Raw genomic sequence first — 21,239 nt, forward strand, 5'->3', positions numbered from 1 at the left:
CCTTATCGCTCGTCCGTAATTATGTTGTTGTCGCGCTCGCACACACTGCGGGCGCCCGTCACACAGTCGCGACAGCAATATAATTACTCGCGAGCGATAAGGAAGGGTAGCTTGGGGTCATTGGACAAGTCTACGTGCTCACGGACCAGACTATATACAACTTTACAATGTAGATGACATACCTCTCCCTCCGTTATCATTCTGGACTCTATTACAAGGTGATAAAGACGCGTTTCTTGTACAACGCCTGGGAAACAAGGATGCAATTACACTCCACCTACCTTTTCACAATATGGACTCTATTACAAGGTGATAAAGACGCGTTTCTTGTACAACGCCAGGGAAACAAGGATGCAATTACACTCCACCTACCTTTTCACAATATGGACTCTATTACAAGGTGATAAAGACGCGTTTCTTGTACAACGCCAGGGAAAAAAGGATGCAATTACACTCCACCTACCTTTTCACAAAATGGACTCTATTACAGGGTGATAAAGACGCGTTTCTTGTACAAGGCCACGCCCACCGCCAGCGAAACAAGGATGCCAATATATTCCATCTACTCCCCTCCTCTTTTAACAATGTGAACTTTATTACGAGGCAAAGAGGATGCCATACTTTATTTACAACGTAGATTTTTTTATGTGACAGGAGGCAAATGATGACATACCTTGCCATCCGTTAACATTCTAAACTCTATTACAAGGTGATAAAGACGCGTTTCTTGTACAACGCCAGGGAATCAAGTAGGCCATTACACTCCACCTACTCACCTCCCTCCATATCATTTTGGACTCTATTACAAGGTGATAAAGACGCGTTTCTTGTACAAGGCCACGCCCACCGCGAGCCAAATCAACATGGCGGCCGCGTGTGTTGCCAGCAGTTGTGCGTGTGTGGGTGCCGGGATGGCGTAGTGGAGAGGGAAGTGCCGCTTGAGGAGCTCGCTGCCGATGTACAGGAATAGCGCGTTTTGACCTGGGGAAAGTAAAAAATAAATAATTTTAAAAAAGTATTTCACTTAGCATAGAATATACACACCACACTCACACCACACCCACACAACAGGCACAAATAGAAGTGTAACTACTCTATTTTAGTATTTCTCTTTTTTATTATTGTTTTCTTTTTACTCGTGTTATCTAAGCCCCCGTGACCATTCTTCTCGATCAACACCTCAAGACAAGTGGGGATGGCTGAAAACCAGCGCCGTCAGGACAAGTAGTCCTTGGCAGCACAAGCTGAGCCACCTCCAGTCGCTTTCACCTTTTTAATATAAGTTCTTTTTGTAATTACTTCTTTGTAAAGCAAGCAATAAACGATTTTTTATTTTTTTTATTTAATATCCTTGGACATTTTACACAGCGCCTCTAGTCCCAAACTAAGCAAAGCTTGTACTGTGAGTACTAGACAACGGATATACCTACTTTTCTTTATCTTTATCGTCTATCTATCTTCTTTATCTTTCGTTTTGTAAAACATACATATTATACATAGAAAACAACCAAAAGTGTTGTAGTTTAGTCGTTTCAGCCAAATGACGTCCACCGCTGGACAAAGGCCTACCCCAAGGATTTCCACAGCGACCGGTCAAATCAAATCAAAATCCATTTATTTGCTTGATAAGCGGTACAGCAGATGTCAATATAAAAATAGTTCGCACAAATCACGACAAATGGCACAAATACAACTTTACAACTACTTAATTTACTCAATTTAATGGGTACATGCAAAAAAAAACAGGAAACATGTTGGTACATACTACTGAAACTTAAAAGCTCGAATTTACCTTTGGTAAATAAACAAACTATCGGCCGACAACAATCTGTATCTTAATGACCTGATGATAATTATGAAAAATAAAAAAACATTTGATTTATTACTCACCAGCATAGTACAACGGGCGACCGCCCCACTTCTGTTTCAAATCCACCACAAAGTACAGCAACGCTTGCAGGAACAGAGCCATAGACGACGTCGCCAGGCAGTAGGACAGCGACCATAGATTCTTGTTGATGGGTATCGGGCCGCCGTTCTTGGAGAATTCGCAGAGAGCGCCACTGGTTACCGCGAAAACGATCGACCAGAATACCCAGCGCATGATTCGGGCCCTGGAAAGAAAATACGTTTTGAAATAGTTTTTTATTCATTACTTATTTTTAAGTAACAGATAAAATGTTGGAAACATACAGATACAATATTTTTAACACTTATTCTTTTATTGTGTTTCATTTTACACTAATATTGAAACACAAGTCGAAATCAAGTCAGAGGTGGAATTGTGTAAAGCAATCGTTATCATTTGACAGTTCATAACGTACGATTATTCTGTCAAACGCTTTGTTTAACTGACTTTATCGTACGTTATGAACTGTCAAATGATTACGATTGCTTTACACAATTCCACCTCTGACTACCTTTTTGTTGTAAAATAGCGCCTATTATAGCTGCCATTATGTACCCTTTAGGTACAAGTTGCCAGGCTCTAATATTACTGGAACGTACCCTTACTAGGTGTGTTTGGAAGCTCATTATTAACTCCATAGGATTTCTGATGTTGTAGGCGAGGCTTACGAATGCTACAATGTACCCTACTATCCCCTCACCTGGCGTGGTTATAAGCCAGGGTCGTGCGGCAGCGACGGGTCTGGTATAATTGGGAGGGGCCTACGATCACTAATGTACCCTAATATCCCCTTTTTGTCAGGTGGGTGGGGCCTACGGTCGCTAGAATGTTCACTGTCCCTTTCTAGTCGGGTGGGTACTACTTAGGAGTGTTAGTGTACCCTACTGTCAACTTCAAGTCAGATAAGTGTCCCCTTACCTGGCATGGTTATAAGCCAGCATGATCCTCATAGCATGAGCTTCTGCTTGGACCACCATCACTCCAGATAGTATCCCCAAGATGCCTTCTGGTATAAGTGGGAGGGGCCTGCGGTCAGTAATGTATCCTAATACATATCCCCTTCTGGTCAGGTGGGTGGGGCCTGCGGTCGCTAGAATGTACCGTAATATATCTATCTAGGCAGGTGGGCGGGGTTTAAGATTACTAGTGTACCCTAGTGTCCCCACCCTGGTCAATAATGTACCCTAATATCCCCTTCTGATCAGGTGGGTGGGGCCTACGGTCGCTAGAATGTACCCTACTGTCTCTTTCTAGTCTGGTGGGTACGACTTAGGAGTGTTAGTGTACCCTAGTGTCACCTTCAAGTCAGATAAGTGTCCCCTACTGTACCCTTACCTGGCGTGGTTATAAGCCAGCATGATCCTCATAGCATGAGCTCCCGCTTGGACTACCATCACTCCAGATAGTATCCCCAAGATGCCTTCAGGGTCGTGCGGCAGCGACGTGTGGTACAGTTGGCGGAAGGTGCCCTTCTGGTATAAGTGGGAGGGGCCTAGGATCAATCTGAAAATAAAATGAAAAATCAATTAGCTTTAGCTCTCGGTTTAACACTAAAAAGTGCGCATTCACATAGCGGCGTTTCATCGCATACGTTTTCATTCGGCGATTGCGTATGAATGCACGAGCGAGTTCACACACACGACTGTATTTGACTGGATGGAATACAGTCGTGTTTGTGTACCCGCGGGGACAGCCAACGTTACAGCCTGGTTGAGGGTACATTATACCTGTCGACGTGTCCCGCGACGCCGCCGGTACAGTTCTGCAGCTGCTGGCCGGCCGCGGACAGGTGGAGCCCGCCGGGTCCAATACCCGCGGGGACAGCCAACGTCACAGCCTGGTTGAGGGTACAGTATACCTGTCGACGTGTCCCGCGACGCCGCCGGTACAGTTCTGCAGCTGCTGGCCGGCCGCGGACAGGTGGAGCCCGCCGGGACAGCCAACGTCACAGCCTGGTTGAGGGTACAGTATACCTGTCGACGTGTCCCGCGACGCCGCCGGTACAGTTCTGCAGCTGCTGGCCGGCCGCGGACAGGTGGAGCCCGCCGGGACAGCCAACGTCACAGCCTGGTTGAGGGTACAGTATACCTGTCGACGTGTCCCGCGACGCCGCCGGTACAGTTCTGCAGCTGTTGATCGCTAGCAGACAGGTGGAGCCCGCCGGGCCATGTACCCGCGGGGACAGCCAACGTTACAGCCTGGTTGAGGGTACAGTATACCTGTCGACGTGTCCCGCGACGCCGCCGGTACAGTTCTGCAGCTGCTGGCCGGCCGCGGACAGGTGGAGCCCGCCGGGGCCCATGTACCCGCGGGGACAGCCGGGCGCGGGGACAGTCAACGTTATCACCACCTGAACGACAGTCCGAATCTTAATAATAGATCTTGAGTTAATGCAACTCATATCTCGTAACAGGTCTATTAGTAAGTGCAAAAAAATCAGTATACATTTTTTTTAGGGCGAAAAGAAATTTTATTCAGTATAAAAATTGTTTCGGATTTTTTTAAACGAAAAATCTTCATTTTATAAAAGGATGGTTGATTGATATTAGGCAATAATTTATTTATTCCACATACCTACATAAAAAAAATATCTGAAAAACAAGTTTTTTGGGAAAAAATATGTAAGTATGTATTTGGGATGGAATTCATGGTGACAGCGAGAAAGGCAACTGTCCATACAGAAAGTAGGTATAGCATCGGTCTAAAAAGGAAATTTATTTCAATCCAGTTTACTCCCTGAATAAGTTAGTCACTCACTTGTATGCCGACGAGTACCATTGTGATCAGCCACTGCCGCCATCCAGCTGTGATATCACGCAACAAGGAACGACCTGGGAAAATATTATTTCGTAATTCACTTGCACGAATTCACGTATATTATGTCACCGTAAAATTTTGAATTCCAACAGTTTACAACGGGAAATATTATTCAAACTATTTTCACGCGTACGAACGAAGTCGCGGGCAGAGCTTGGAATACAGAACATACATTTTACAAACTATCACAGACAGGAAGGAGCCGTTCAGTAGTTACGTGAGGTGATTTCGGAGATTTTTAGACCCCTCTCCCCCTTGAGATTTTGTGAGATTTAGCTCGACCCCTTCCCCCTCCCTTTAATTTCAGGTGGTATTTTTTGTGTAAATAAGTTAATAGGTAGGTGTTTTTTTTATGTGACTGGAGGTAAAAGAACAAACGGATCACCTGATGGTAAGTGATTACCGTCGCCCATAGACACCCGCAGACCCAGGGGCGTTACAGGTGCGTTGCCAGCCTTTATACAGGGTGTTAGGTAAATGGGTATATGAGCCGACACTAGCCCATGTTAACATGGCCATATAAATGGTATGGTGAAGTTAGAAATTTGATATCATCATTTTATTTTTTTTAATTTTCATACAAAATATATTTTATAAAATCCGATTTGTATGAAAATTAAAATAATTAAAATGAAGAAATCAATTTTCTGAGTTCACCATACCATTTATATGGCCATGTTAACATGGGCTAGTGTCGGCTCATATACCCATTTACCTAACACCCTGTATAAGGTATAGCTTCATTCGATTAATTTTAAAAATCAACATTTTTTATTCATATTTTCACAGAGAAACACGTTTTACTATTTGTGTTTAGCTCACCAGGCGTGATGTTCTGACTGGTAGGCATGAAGGCGCACTCCAAGGCTCCAACGATCAGGTACATAGCAGCCAGGCGCTGTAACACGCCCGGGAGTCGAACGTGTTCCCAGGACACCAGTTGTGAGCTGAGCACTATGCCGATTAGAGCTAGCACGAGCGAGCGACGGGCCACCTGAGAAAAACGACAAATTATCATTAATCCTTCAAGCTCCGCGAATCTAGACACAATAGATAATCAATGAGGGCTATCGTTTTTTTACCTAACAGTTGGCACCCCTGGCGATTGACAGGACCTTACTCTACAGTGGCGCCATCTTGATGAATGCAAATGCGATAGTCCTCCTACCACTTTCGCGCTCACCAGTTGGCGCTACTAGCTGTCTTCGTTTACTGTCTTCGCTACTAGCAAGTGACAGGACCTTACTCTACAGTGGCGCCAACTGGTGAGCGCTAAAACGATAGCCCTCATTGTTATGACATTAATTAATGCCGTCTGGGACTCAATCGGTTAAAGGTCGTAGCACATTTATCAACCCGGAAAGGGATCGTAACCGTATCAACTCGAGGCGGTCAGTATTCTTTGTATGAAACTCCATACTGCAACGCACACTTATCCGCACCGTAACGTAAACGCCTCGCCTCGCGATTGACAGCGCGCGGAAGGCGGTGACAGCTCGTAAAAGGATACGGTGTTGATCCCTTTCCGAGTTGATATGTCTGCTATGACCTTTAGTCTCCACTATAGGAGCATGAGCTATCAACGTTCGACACCCATTCTAAATAATGCGACGCCAGCGTTGCGTAGATCCGGCATTTGACATGCGAGACGACGATGTTACGAAGACGCTCGAAAGAAGCTAGTGTGACCATAAATATCTTTATTTCGACTAAAATTTGGCACTTTGGAACGACAAAAAATGAATGAAAAATAATACCCCTCATTAGACTCTTCACAAGAAAGTTAAGTAGTATAGTAGTGAGGATACTACTAAATGGTTTTAGAATACCAGTGGTCGTGACGTGCTCTCTGCCGTCACGGCTTATACTGAGCAGATGCCATTTTGGTGCATGTACTTTACTGTTTGGTTTTGTTATATCTATTTGTTATTTTATTTTGTACTAGCATCGAATAAATACTTTTCTTTCTTTCTTTCTTTCTTCTTTCTTTCTTATTGTTTATACATCAGAATAACATAAGCTATAATTTATTTTGAGTTACTTAGCCAAATTATAACGACAAGTAACTCGGTCTCTCGCTGTCCTGTAATGTCCTGTTCTGTAGTCCTGTAAAAAAACGTAAGAACTGCTCCTCACCTGATAAAAAGCTGTAGTCCTAGGCAGAGAGGTCCTAAGGCGGCCGTTAAGCGACAATACAAGAGCCTCTCCCATGGCGAAGGCGAACCATGGGAAAACCACGTCAGCCACCGTGAGGCCGTTCCATACGCTGTGAGAGAACACCGCGTAGCCGCCGCCGCCGGCGTTCACGAAAATCTGGGAAGAAAATTCAATTATAGCCTGACCAAGAACATAAAAACCCTGGCATAGAGGCGCGTCAATTGCATTTGATAGTGCAACACTGAGTACAGTCGTACCTGTGTTAAATTAATAGGCTAACTTTATGTATCAGGATTCAGGATTAAGGGCCAATTTGATATTTTCATAAATTAACGAAAAAATATTATTATAGGTAACCTGGTTTAAATAAATTAAATGAAACCATCAATCGAGCTGGTAGGATTTATTTTATTATTCATCAATAATCAAATTCAGAACTTGAATATTCAACTGCAATGTCTGCTCATGAACGCTTCAAACTCGGTACTTCTTTCCCAATTCCATAAAATTCAACACGAAAGTGACAAAAAAATTTAAAATAGGTAGTTGAAACAAACCACAGCTAATTTTCGTAGTGGACTGTACTATACGATAAACATGTCAGTCAATTTGACAACCTTTGTCGGAAACATTATTAAATGAAAATATTGTCCGAACCCTTAGTATTTCTCTTCGACAAATACTTTAACACATTGTGAACCACTTTTCTTTCACGACTTTAAAAGATTTTAGCAATTTAATTCACAAAATCAATTGCGCACATTTAAATTAAAGTTTGTTTACACTTTGACAGCAATAGACTGACATGCAAGGTGACATGTCAATGAAGTTTTCAGTTACTGTTGCCATTAAAAGAAATTAGTACCATTAGTTTTCCGCAACATGGCGAGGGTTTTTATGTTCCTGGTCGGGCTATAATTTATTTTGCAATAAGGCCCAGAACAGACGGTGAAACGCAACTGCAACGATACTGCAACTTTCTGATGATTCTTATGAATGAAACTGAAAGTTTCAAACTGGTCGCGTCATGTGTGGTCTCTCAACGGACGCTATGGCAGAAACTTAGATGCAACTCAAAAGTAACTAGCAGTTGCAGTTTCGTTGCAGTTGCGTTTCACCGTCTGTTCTGGGCCTAAGGCTTTTAAACGAAAGTTTAACTTTCCCCGGGGACAAACTTGACCTTCATTGGTTGGCTTTTTGTGGCAGTCAAGCTGTAGATCCTGGCTACACAGGAGTTGTAGTGGTGGGAACGAGAGGCGGAAATAGTCCCGTAAGGCTTTTAAAAACTTACACGTCCCATCGTTACTTTTTTTTATGCATGACAAGACAGGTATTTGACCGCAATCGCACCAGGTGTTCATTGAGATGCAGTCTAGGATGGTACATATCTGCCCTGTAAGTGCCTATTCACTCTCGCCTTGAAAAGGCGATTATAGTACTACACTAGTAGTACCGCCAAACAAATTACTTTTCTGCTCAACCCAAAGGTACACTGGTCGAGAATGCTTTAGTGCATTAAGTTCGCCTTATGTACAAATTTATAGTGTTCAGGAAAGACAGCAGCAGGCAGCGAATTCCAGTCCCTAGCTGTTCCTATTATAAAAGAGTAATCGATTTATACGATTTATAGGGTCATTTTAACCCTACTACTGCTTCGGGACAATAAATGGGCCAGTGCTGAGAAGAAGCAACTCAGTCTCTATTACACCAGCAATAAAAAAACAAGTATGAAAAATTGCAAAACAATCATTTATTAATTCATTATTCGTATAAATATTGAACGGATGACGGGAGAAATGTTAAATTATCGTTTTATAGCGTGATTTCCTTGAAAAATAACAAATAAATGCAAGTGAAATAGTCCAGTATCTATCCATACTTCAATACAATTAAAACATAATACTAAAGTGTGTCTGTCTATTACTTCTCCACGCTTTAGTTGCTGAATCGATTTTATTGAAAGGTATAGAGATAACGGGACTATTCCCACCTCTCGTTCTCACCGCTGCAACTCATGTGTAGCCAGGATCTACAGCTTGACCGCCAATAACAACCCAACCAGTGAAGGTCAAGGTTGTCCCGAAAGATAGAGTAGTATGAGGCCCGGGAAAGGACATAGGATAGTTTTATCCCAGGGATGTGCGCGAGAAATTCGTTCTGTGACAGACCAACAAAAACATTCAAATAAAATAAAGCTTCAAGGCCGCTTGTAAACATCCGTTTTTTACCGGACTACGACCCGAATTTTTCGCAGATTTATGGTTCATAATGAATAGATGTGTGCACATGCATCGGACATAGGTACGGCGAGAAAATTGACAACAATCAAAGGACGTTTTTTGGCGGTGAAAAAACGGATGTCTACAAACGGCCTAACACCCGTATTCACAAACGATGCTTGCTTAAGTGAAGCAGCAAATCGAACGCATAGCGTTGAATAGGGCTCTGTGATTGGTTCATGTGTCACCCTGTGCGTCCACGCGCACTGAGACCTCATAGTAATGTTTGTGAATACGGGCGTAAGAGTAGTAGGTACATACCATGAGAGCGATGGCCAGTCCCCGGAATATGTCCAAAGATCGCAGCCGGGAGCGCGTGGGCGAGCGCGGGGTGACTTCCATCAAGACCGGGGTCTCCGAGCCGAGCTCGTTGTCTTCCCTGGAAAGACACTGGTTTTGATTTTTGTTGGTCATGATGATAAAAAGGATTTGATTTTTTTTCGGACTGACTGTGCTGATAGCCGTGAGCGGCTTTCTCAGCTTCAGCGGACCATAGGTGAGCGCAGATGGCTCTCAACCTTAAAATTTAAGCAAAGAGCCTAAGGGCGCCCCCGAGTGGGGCTCGGATTTCGGCATAGGGCGTTGCTGGGGGACGGTAACATAAAAAGATTTGCCACACAGGATTCGTTCTGCGGTCTGTGATTAGGTCAAACGTCAAAGTGAACGTAGCCCGCATCATGTGGTAACTGCAGACATCCGCTTAGAACGGATTTTACGAATCTCCACCCCTAAGGCGGTAAAACAGGGTGCACGCGTACGTAGTCGCGGGCGGCCGCTAGTAATAAATAAGACGAAGCGAATCACTCATCGAATGACGAAAAGATTTAGTTGAGAAAACAAAATCTTTTTATTTTTTATCCTCTGTAACGGTTATAGGATTTCGCTTGATTCAACCCCTCCCCCATTCTAGTCTTTCGAACGTAGAAGTCTCGGCAACGCATGCGCAGCGTGTGTCTTGTCCGAAAACGTTGCGTTAACGCCGCGCGGACACGACGATAGTGCTGAAAAACGCTAGCATAGGGGATTCAGCAATATAATTACGCGCGAGCGATAAGGATGGGACGAAATTGGACGAAATTCTACATGCTCGGCGACCGGACTATACCATTAAACTTCTAGAAACTTCGTCTCACCTGGCAAAGTACCTCGCGTAGAGTCTCCCAGCGATGACGCGCTTGCCGATGCCCTTGACGATGTACCACAGAGTAGCCATGGACAGCAGGATGACCACCGCCGTCAGGATCGGCAGCGAGGCCTCGTCGGGCTCCGCGGTCATTTGCGGACTGCATTTGTTCCCTTTCTCCGTTAGGTTGATGCTGTATTGGCCGAACTCGCGGAACTGGAAGGTTCCTGGAACGCAAGTTTGGAAAATCTTTATCTGCACTAATATTAAAAGCCAACGGATTAGCAAGCTGAAGTGGTGGGCAGGGCACGTACGCAGAACTGACGGCAGCAAGGTTCTGGAGTGGAGGCCACATACCAGAAAGCGCAGCGTAGGACGTCCACCCACAAGGTGGACCGACGACCTCATAAAGCTAGCAGGAAGACGCTAGATGCAGGCCGCATATAAGGATATGAGATCTCAGATGAGATGTCATGTTGTGGTAGGTTGAAGTGTCCTTTTGTTCAAAAAACCTTTTGTTTATTTATAAGTTCTCCAAAGATTAATGATAGGTGAATAAAGGCCTGTTATCCTTAAAAGCAAGCTCTAAAATGCATTCCATGCTGTATAAACTGCACACATTTTATCGTTGAGGTAAATTTGCATACTGTACTTTAATTAGGTTTATCAGTTAGGTATTAAAATAGTAAATATAGTTTTGTGAGGATACATTCACAAACAGAATGATCTACTATGTCGACCTTGTAACGTCGGATATCACAAATAATTTTACTAACCAATTGCATATTTAAATTAATATGCAATAGGGTACACCTGACATCACAAATATTTTTATTATTATACATAGTTTTATTTGTAGATTTACACAAATACAAGGGTCAATAGGTAGTCCTCAATCTGTCCTTTAATCATGTAAAGTTGTAAACAGTGGGGTTACAGTGACTCATAACAATAATTACGCATTGCGCCGGCAGATGTTGTTGACATTGCCACCTTCTACTAAATTCGCTAAATTCTGCTGTTAAATAGAAATCCACAAATGCTATTTATATAAATTCGTACTCATGTAGGTAAGAACTACATAGTAATTGTCGCATTCGAGGAATTGAGCAATTTAAAAAGGAAATGAGCAACATTCAAATCATATTTAGAGGAATTGAGCATCTTATATGATGGAATTATAGTTGCTGGTAGGTACTAAGTCATTCCCATTAAAAAAAGGATCAACTCATGAGTTTGTTTGGAATCAGTTGAATGATTTGAAAGATTATATAGGGGGATGCGTGGGAAAGTACGGCGCGTAAGTCCGACTGAGCCGGGTTTTTTTTAAAGTATGTTAGTAATTTGAGCACCTACGTTTTAAAAGACTCCTGGCACTTCACTTGTAGTTTGTGAGATTTCGTGATGAGTGAGTGAGTCAGTCAGTGACTTCGCTTTTATAGATATAGATAGATGTTCTATCTGAAATGGCAGTACATAGCGTGTTTACTGTAGTAACCGCTCAGCCGGTTCCGATAACCGCACGAACGGTGACCCCATTCTATACATTTGGTTATGTACAATCGTCGTAATGCACTTGGTATCACGTGTTAGTTAGTCATCATGATTGTTATGTAATCAATTTGAATCACTATGTTGGTGAATCTGCCATTTGATACGGAATTAAGGGTATTCCACTGTTAGGGCAGTCCCACTCTTAGCCTAGACGCAGGCCACCGACTTTTAGTTGGCCGATAGTTGGGACGGGCTGTTAAACAGTATGGAGATGTATGAAAGTGCGCACATTACGCCGATTTGCTATCGGCCGATTCTTCACACAAATTAGAATCGGGCCCAACTATCGGCCAACTAAAAGTCGGTGGTCTGCGCCTAGGCTTATATCGTGCGGATTTCATCACGGGGACGCGCCCGCATGCGTGAAACCAGAACGAAACTGTCTTTTCATACAAGTATTTAAGCCTTGGGCAGACCAAACGCAGGGCAGTAGCAGCGCAGTTTGAATGCGGGCCCGCGCAAGTTGTAATACAAGAAACTCTTTGAAGTATGTCACACCAAATTTGAACGCGGGCCCGCGCTCCAACCGCGCCGCACTGCAACTGCCGAAATACAAACGAGGCGGCGCGGGTGCGGGACAGAAGCGGCGCGAACGCGGGCCCGCGCTGTTGTATTACTATGGCGGCCATATTAGCATGACACATCGGACGCAGGACGGTTAGCAGCGCGTTGAAAGCGGTTTTCGAATATTTAATTTTTTGACAACCGCCCGCGTTGCAACTGCTTTGAAACTGCGCTGCTTTCAGTGTGCCTCAGCCGCGCTGCAACTGACCCGCACTGCTTCGGACCTGCGTTTGGTCTGTGGGAGCCTTTATTGTCCCGCGTGCGTATTCCACGCATAATTCATACGTTATAAAATATATACGATACGACCCACGATATTAAAAGGGACCTAGGGATGCACCCTAAGGGACACGATCAGCAGCGATATTGCTCAGTGACGTAGTGGCTTTTGATCACTGAATCCATTAGCCACTGTCGACTGTACGAAAAACACGCAACATCGCGCGATATTATTTTGCAAATGAAAGCAATTCATGAGGACAATAAAATCTTTGCTTTAGGATGAACAAAATCAAGCATGTTTTATTGAACATTAATTAAGGCTAGTTTTAAAACATGCACAAAATTAATGTGTGGAATCCATATCCATCACAAATATCAATAGTATTTTTGATATGAAAAATTACATTGAATGAATTATGAATTGAGTCAAAAACAGTGTAGTTGACAAAAAATATAGTTTTCCAGCCACCATATTGCTTATAATGCACTATTCGATCTTGAATTATAGTCATAGGATTCATTAAATAACTGTAAAACAAATACTCTTGTAAAGAAGTGTGATTTTACAACATGTATAGATGACAAACCAATTAATATTACATAGCAATGACCTAGGAAAGAATTGAAATAATACATTCTCAGACCATATCAGATGGGCTACCAAATCCCATACCCTACCATACTTAATTTGTCATTATGAGATTACACACCAACATTGCAAGGTGTATTACACATCAAATTACGTACATTTTACTGCACAAATAATGTACTTTTTTTTCCTCTCTTCTTTGATTTGTTCATTTTCATTTGTGTCAAATAAAGGTTTTTCAATTCTATTCTACTTCAAAATAATACCTATTACAAAACATTGTTTCCACAGTGTTTAGCTAGATGTGTCATTAATTACTTTAAATTAGACAGCATCATTAACATAAAATTAAAACTAATATTTTTACTTGTACACTTACAAACACAAACTCTAAATTATGTTTGACTCATTGTAAGATTATGCTTTAGCATCATGTCTGCCTTTTATTTATTGCATTCATATGTAGATGAGTCATAAATTAATTGAATATTTATCAGGGTTCAAAAATATCATAAATATTGGATATTTTCGAACCCTGATATTTATAGTTTTCTAGATATTTGTGTAAAGAAATAAAAAGATAATCTTTACACCAGCATCAAAGATTTGTCTTTAATATCTGTATTAATCAATGTGCATGCTGTATTGGTAGGTACTTAGCTATAGAGAATACATTATTATGTATGTGTACAATGTTTACAAGAACAACAAAGGAAATGCATTCACCACAATGTACGGCTTGACAAACTCACTTGACCTGTAACCTATTACAAGATAACTGCATAATTTACACAACAGATTGGATTATCTTCCTTATAAACTGCGTAAATATCTCAACATCTTCAATAAGAAGAAAAAGTCTGCAAAAATACCTTTGACTCGCCGAAAACTTGTACAAAAACAAGTCTTACCTACATTTTAGTGAGAAAACAAAGACAAAACAAAAGCGCTTACCATTGCAGATCTCTTCCGCACCATTCTTGATGGCATACCGAGCTGGACTCAAAGTACTGAGCACAATGGAGCCTGTAGATGGCAAATGAGCTGTCTTCAGCAACACGCAACCCTCGCATTCTTCATACTGATTCCAAAAACTAATCGGATGTTCAGTGTCTATCTCCAAACATGCCTGGTCATACCGCAGAGTCGTCCCGTTACAGTGTCTCAAAAATGAACCAACATTTTCGAACTTAATGAACGACATTTTTGACCCAAAAATCTACATCGATGTGCAAAATAGTTGTTGAAAATACGATGCAATGCAATTTTTAGTTCGCGAAAAACAATAAATTAACTGTCAGTGTCAAATGAATCACGTATCACAAATTTAGGGATGTGATGTGTGATTTGGAAAACCAATTACGTTGGTTCACACTTTTCAATTGAAATAATCGATTAGGTACACAACCAGAAGTTGCTTTTCAAACCATTTCTTACTTCTTCTTCTTTTGTTTGTTGATTGTTGTCCTTTAAACGATTTGTTACCCAACTGCGCTAGGAGGAGGGTTATTTAGATTACTTTGGTAGGTATTTATTAAGGGTAGTAATTAAACGAGTGACTGTAAATTTATGTTGTAAGTGTCAAAAATAATTAATGTGGGCTAAAGAATTACTAAGTGAGCGACTGAGTGCGAGTGACGAAAAATCAAAAGAACAGCAACTTACAAAAAAAAATTGAGTTCCTTAAAATACAAAATGAGAAGCTTCATAATATTTGAGCGACCTAATATTTGATTGAGTGTCAACGTTAGGTCCTGCATTTTATTCAATATTTGGCAAATGCTTTTTTTATACTGAGCGGTATTTTTAACTTTAATGAAGTGTTTCGAATGCAAAAACTACTTTGAAAAATACTATTATGAGCAGCGTATTATGAGCCCACATTTAAATAAAAAATGATCTTATGAAATAAATATTTGACGGAACACTATTCTAGTAGCGAAAAAAATAAATCATTAAAATTTAAGGGTAGGTAATCAAATGAAACAATGTATTACGAAAAATGAAATAAATTTGTATTTTCTTAAATCGAATCAACAAAAAAAACAAGATAAAACAAGTCTTCTGTCAACCCAAAAAAAAGTAATCTTATTAATAAGGTTCATTGATTGGTACCTATGAGGATTGAGGAGCTCTACCTACTCATCGTCACTGTATGATAAGTGCTGGCTTGGACTTAGCGGGCCGGCCCCATTCGAATTCGCGCGCTGTAACAATCTGTAGTTTTCATTAATAAAGCGTATCAAAATAAAAAACACGAGACCTCAAATATAATATCAGTAACCAATAATCATTTATAAAGCAGCTCACAAAACTTTGCTTAGAATTAACTTTTTTGTAATTCGTTCAGTAAAACCTCAATTAGAAAAATGTAATGTATCTTCATATTAAAGTTGCCCTCTCTGTATTTCTAGTCGCTCACTTAGTAATTTAGTCGCCCGGATAGTATTTTTATGTCTGAAATATAATAATCAAAACCCACATTTTGTAAGCTCGTTCTGGATTTTATTATTGATCAATATTCGTCGTTAGTTTGGTTAATTTTTCGCTTACTCAAATTCATACCGCTCAAGGTATTAAAACAGTATGCCATCATCAGTCGCAAAGTTTTTTTTTAGTCGCTCGTTTTATAATTCCCCATTTATTAATACTGAAATTTTTTTTTTTTTTTTTTTTTTTTTTTTTTTATGGCAATCCGCGCAGTATGCGCCGTGCCAGAGTCGAGTAAAACGGGGAAACGGGGAGATTAAAATACTTTCGGCAACGGATTTAAATTTAGGAAATTAGGATCAGGAGAGGACATAGGATATAGGTAACTACTACTAGTACTAAATACATAACGACTAAAATATTAAATACAAGAACAACAGGTTTATATCTTAATACTATTAAAATTTAAGTATGAAATAATACATTTATATACATTTATACAGTTTAAGTAAAGTAGACATACTATAGAGGTTGGGAACGGAATATGGAGAGAGATTAATGAGTTCAGGAGGACATTTCGGTTACTGTAACGAGGACAAGTGAAGAGAATATGATTGAGATCCTCGACCTCTATCCCACACTCACACATTTCGTCATTAATGATGCGTAGTTTATATAGATGAGCACGTGTGCAAGTATGTCCTAAACGCATTCTTGTAATGATAGATGTTTCCATCTTGTTAAATTTAGTTTTGAAGAACCATGGCTTCAACGGAATTGTTGGTTGAATTTTAAAAAATGTTCTCCCTTTAGTTACACTACTATCCTCCCATTCTTCTTGCCATTTCTGTATATATTGTAGTTTAGGTAACGTCACTAAGTCGTGAGAATAATTCAGATAGGGGAACAAGTCTCCACAATGCACTGCCTCGTTTGCTAGCCGATCAGATATTTCATTTCCCCTGATGTTTCTGTGACTGGGAATCCAAGCAAAATGTACAGTAAGTCCTTTCAAAAAACAATCATAAAGAGCACTTCTAATTTGGTATATTATTGGAAATTGTATTTTAGTTTTAAATGGGAACCTTTCTAGAGCTTGTAAGGCACTTTTTGAGTCTGTAAAGACAACAGTTTTTTTTAGTTTTGTTATTGTAATATATTCCACGGCTTTAAATAGTCCAAAACATTCTCCAGTGAATATGGTGGATTCAGGAGGTAATTTAATTTTTTGAACAATGTTGTACTGTGAATGATAAACTCCAACGCCAGTGCAGGTATCAACAGAATGTTTGGAGCCATCGGTATAAATATGGTGGAAATCATTGAATTCTGAATCAACAATTAAGTTAAAATAATAAACTGCATTTCTGTCTGATTTTTCAATAGGGAGATAGTGTATAATTGGCGGAGTTAGAAGAGACTCTAGACTACAGTTAAATAATGGAAGATAATTAGAACGATGAGTTGGAGAACTGAATGAAGAGAATTTCCGGAAACTAATAATTAAACAAGGTAATGTTTTATTTGCCCAATAACTTGAATTCGGTATCATATCGGATAGAGTTTGAAGTTTAGCTACAAGTGGATGGTTATCAAATTGTATTATGCGGAATAAAAATTTATCTGAGAGTAATTGGCGTCTCAACCTTAATGGTGAGTCGCCACACTCTACTTGGAGTGCATTTATGGGACTGGATTTCATTGCGCCTGTAACTATTCTTAAAGCCTTTGACTGTATTTTATCTAGATTTTTGAAACTTGTAATACTTCCGGGCTCTAATAAAAACATTCCGTAATCTAATACTGATCTGATAAGGGCGTTGTATACAAGTTTTAATGAGAAGGGATGAGCACCCCACCATACACCAGCCAAACACCTTAGTAAATTTAAAAGACGTTCACATTTACCTACAACATATTCACAATGTGAGCTGCCAGTGAGTTTTGAGTCAAGAACTAAACCTAAAAATTTATGTTCTGTCTTTAATGGAATAGTAATGTTATTGTAATATACTTGGATTGGTGGCGGAGCTCGTTTTCTAGTAAAAATAACAGCAGCACTTTTGGGAGCAGATATTTCCAACCCATTTTTGTCCATCCATATTTTTAGAAGATCTAGAGTGGCCGTAATGGAGCTGCAGGCGTCTTCAACAGATTTATTATTGGTATAAATTAGTAGGTCATCCGCATATTGCAGAATTTTAATATTATCATATAAGCTAGAATCTAAATCATATGTATAAACATTATATAATAGTGGGCTGAGAACAGAGCCTTGCGGCAGGCCTTTCCAAACTGATCGTGTATCTATCATAATATCAGAACCAGTTAGAGAGATATTTCGGCCATATAAAGCATTTAGGATGAAATTTGTAAATTTCCAAGAAACCTGAAGGGCTAAAAGTTTCTGTTTTAAAACGTCTATAAGTACATTATCATATGCGGCGGAAATATCCAAAAAAGTTGCAAGTACAGATTCATTATTAGTGAATGCTAGTCGGATGTCAGAAATAAAAATACTGATGCTATCCAATGTGCATTTTCCTTTCCTAAAACCGTACTGACTATCCGATATTAAGCCTTTACTTTCAAAATGCCACTCTAAACGATTTTTAATAAGATGTTCTATTAGTTTTAATAGGATGGATGATAAGGCTATAGGGCGATATGAAGAAGCGTCAGATAGGGGTTTATTCGGTTTACACACTGGCAACACTACTTGTGTTTTCCATTCTGACGGGAGAGTTCCTGTGTTTACAAATGAATTGATGAGCTGTAAATAATAACCTAAAATGTTGTCACTGAGATGAGTAAAGAAAGAATATGGTATTCCGTCGGCCCCAGGGGCGGAATCTTTAGTATTAGACACAACTCCTTTTAATTCATAAAGGGAAAAGTCTGAATCCAATGCCATGTTACTTACTGTGTGTGAGGAAGCCTCATCGCTGACTATGTTGTGTGGTACCCAAGGGGGAGCTAATTTGGTTAAAAAGTCATGAGCTAATGTTTCTGGTATTGATGGACTAGAAATATCACTAAACACAGATTTAAATCTTCTAATACTACGCCAAACTATAGAGGAAGGAGTGTTGGGGGATATAGAAAGACAGAAGTTTTTCCAACTCTCAGATTTCTTTTTTTTCAATAATTTAGAGGTTTCTTTATTTACAGACATAACTAAATCAAAATTCTCTGAAGTCATATTATATTTATATTGTTTTTCAATCTCTTTTCTGCGTTTAATTGCTTCTGTACATTCTGAATCCCACCAAGGGGGTGAAGGAATTTTGTTAGATAAATTTCCCTTTAGAGGGAAAACTTCATTTGCTGCTTCGATCAGAACATTTGTAAGAGCATTGGCACAATCTAGTTGGTTATCAGATGATATATTTGGGAGTGAAGATATTTTACTTTCTACACAATTTTTAAAAGTTAGCCAAGTGTCACTAGTACTGTCTGGTAACCTATGTTTTAATTGAGATGTATGTTTCAGTGCTTTAGGTTTATTATATGGAAAGGAAATTAAAATAGGGAAATGGTCACTTCCATATGAGGACGGCAGGGTGCACCAGGTTAAGGAAGAGGCCAAACTTGGTGTACAAATGGAGAGGTCAACTGCACTAACATTTTGATTTGGTGCTGTGAGGCGTGTGGGAGAGCCAGTATTTAAAGTACAGAGGTTATTACTGTCAATTATATCAAGAAGTGCTTCACCATAATTGTTTGACACTGTACTACCCCATGTCTGATGGTGAGAGTTGAAATCCCCTAATAATAAAAATGGTCTTGGTAAGGAAGAGATGATCTGATCAATTTCATTAATAATAGACAAAGAGGGATGTGGAATATATACAGAGGCTATACATATATTAAATACACTTACAGCTAAAATAGAAAAATCTTCACTATGTACAGGCAAATTTACAGGAGAGAATGGGACGGAGTTCCTGATGAAAATAGCCACTCCACCATATCCATCAGGTCTGTCTTCTCTAAGGCAATGGTAATTTTTAAATTTACAAGTATTATTTGGTTTAAGCCAGGTCTCTGCCAAGGCGACAACTACAGGCTCAAACTTATTGAGTAAGTGTATAAACTCACTCTTCTTACTTATCAAACTACGACAGTTCCACTGGAGAAACTTTACTTGGGCCATTTTGAATAAATTTCACTAAAACATCTAAAAAAGAGGCAGCGTTGGACGGTGAGCTACTATTAGGTTGTGTTAATAAATTAATTAAAGTTAAAAGTAAATTTGTTACTTCTCTAAAACTAGGATTTATCTGCTCAGTAGGAGTGTTATCAAATGCACAGCCATTATTTGGAGATGGAATTGAATATTCATTGATGAGTGCCTGATGGGCTCGTTTGTCATATCCCTGAGTGGGAGGTGGAGGTGTACGTGGTTTTAGAAAAACTGTTTTTTTGTGGGAATTGGATGTAGGAATGTTATTACCTGAAATAGTGGGATGTATAATTTCTTTAATGTTTTTTGCAGGGCTGGCAGAAACAACATCCGCAAAGGATTTGGAGGCAGGTGGATGTAGCTTTGAGGCTTCCGCGTATGAAACACAATTATGGGCCATATAATGTTTTATTTGCTTCTGGCGAGCCAGCTCTGGACAAGCTTTGCTGGTGGCTAAATGGGACCCGGAACATAAGCAGCAAAAAGCGTTATCTTCCTCCACCATACAGGAGTCACCAGTGTGATCATGACCACACTTGTAACAGCGTGGTTTCGACCGACACTGTACCTTTGTGTGGCCAAAGCGGCAACAGTTGTAACACTGTATGGTAGGGAAGATATATAGTTCCACCGGAAGTGCATTATAGCAAATAAAAATACGCTTCGGCAAGACCTGGCCGTCGAAAGTGATCACAGCAGATTGTGACGGTTTCCATACTGGTGTACCATTAATAAAGGTTTTATAATTGAGTCGTCTTACTTTAATAATTTCCCCACATCCTATAGGAATGTTAATATTGGATATGATCTCCTCTGGAGACCATTCTGCTGGTATTCCCCTCACTAATCCCATCCTAGTAACATTAAAAGTTGGGATATATGCTTTCAGATTGTTTTTCAATAGGCTGTCATGGTTTAGGAATGAATTAGCTGCTGTGAAATCAGAGAAGGCCATCGCTATTTTATTTCGTCCTATCTGTTTAACACTACCATTTATGATGTTTTGAAATCCATTCTTTTTTAAAAACTTGCCAAAGGAGACTGAGTGCATTGTGGAGCCATCATCTGGGGAAGTCTGAATTCTTTGAACATGTATGGTATAAGGGGAGGCATCAGTACTATTATATAGTTTTCTACCAAAATCTGGGGTTGAAGAAAGTTGTGAGTCGGTAATTGTTGAGGCAGAAGGTTGGGAGTTAGTTTGCGTAATATTTTTAATTTTATTATGTTTTTTTGCTGCCGGACTTGGGGGGGATTCCGAAATGGTAGGTGTAGGGGGCAGATCGCAGGCACAATCATTTTCCTTTACTTCTTGTCCAATATGTTTCCTTTTACGTTTGTTACAATTTTTACATTTGTGAACTCTGCAGCGTTTTCTAGCTGTAGTTGCAGGAGAACCATCCGTGTCC

At 40.2% G+C, this 21,239-nt stretch overlaps 2 protein-coding genes and 1 long non-coding RNA gene across 6 annotated transcripts in view; 2 read left to right on the plus strand and 1 right to left on the minus strand.

Annotated features, from left to right (window-relative positions):
* The window catches only part of LOC135082845 (uncharacterized), a 93,731-nt gene that overhangs the window by 11,905 nt on the left and 60,587 nt on the right, over window positions 1-21,239 (plus strand). The window lies entirely within an intron of this gene.
* On the minus strand, window positions 750-14,529 carry LOC135082600 (heparan-alpha-glucosaminide N-acetyltransferase-like). The gene is made up of 10 exons (XM_063977381.1): window positions 14,169-14,529; window positions 10,296-10,512; window positions 9,424-9,541; window positions 6,863-7,039; window positions 5,549-5,720; window positions 4,667-4,740; window positions 4,129-4,259; window positions 3,245-3,412; window positions 1,891-2,114; window positions 750-981 (listed from the first exon to the last, which is right to left on the minus strand). The coding sequence occupies exons 1-10, from the start codon at window positions 14,416-14,418 to the stop codon at window positions 803-805; spliced, it is 1,710 nt and encodes a 569-aa protein (XP_063833451.1). The 5' UTR covers window positions 14,419-14,529; the 3' UTR covers window positions 750-802.
* LOC135082846 (uncharacterized) lies at window positions 17,993-20,580 on the plus strand. 4 transcript variants are annotated; one of them, XR_010259498.1, is made up of 4 exons: window positions 17,993-18,656; window positions 19,138-19,433; window positions 19,530-19,647; window positions 20,143-20,580. It is a non-coding gene; the product is annotated as an uncharacterized LOC135082846 (long non-coding RNA). The 4 variants fall into 4 exon arrangements; XR_010259500.1 differs by having other exon boundaries at window positions 17,993-18,419; XR_010259497.1 differs by having other exon boundaries at window positions 17,993-19,433.

This window comes from Ostrinia nubilalis, chromosome 22 (assembly GCF_963855985.1).
Source record: "Ostrinia nubilalis chromosome 22, ilOstNubi1.1, whole genome shotgun sequence".
In the NCBI taxonomy this organism is placed as follows: Eukaryota; Metazoa; Arthropoda; class Insecta; order Lepidoptera; family Crambidae; genus Ostrinia; species Ostrinia nubilalis.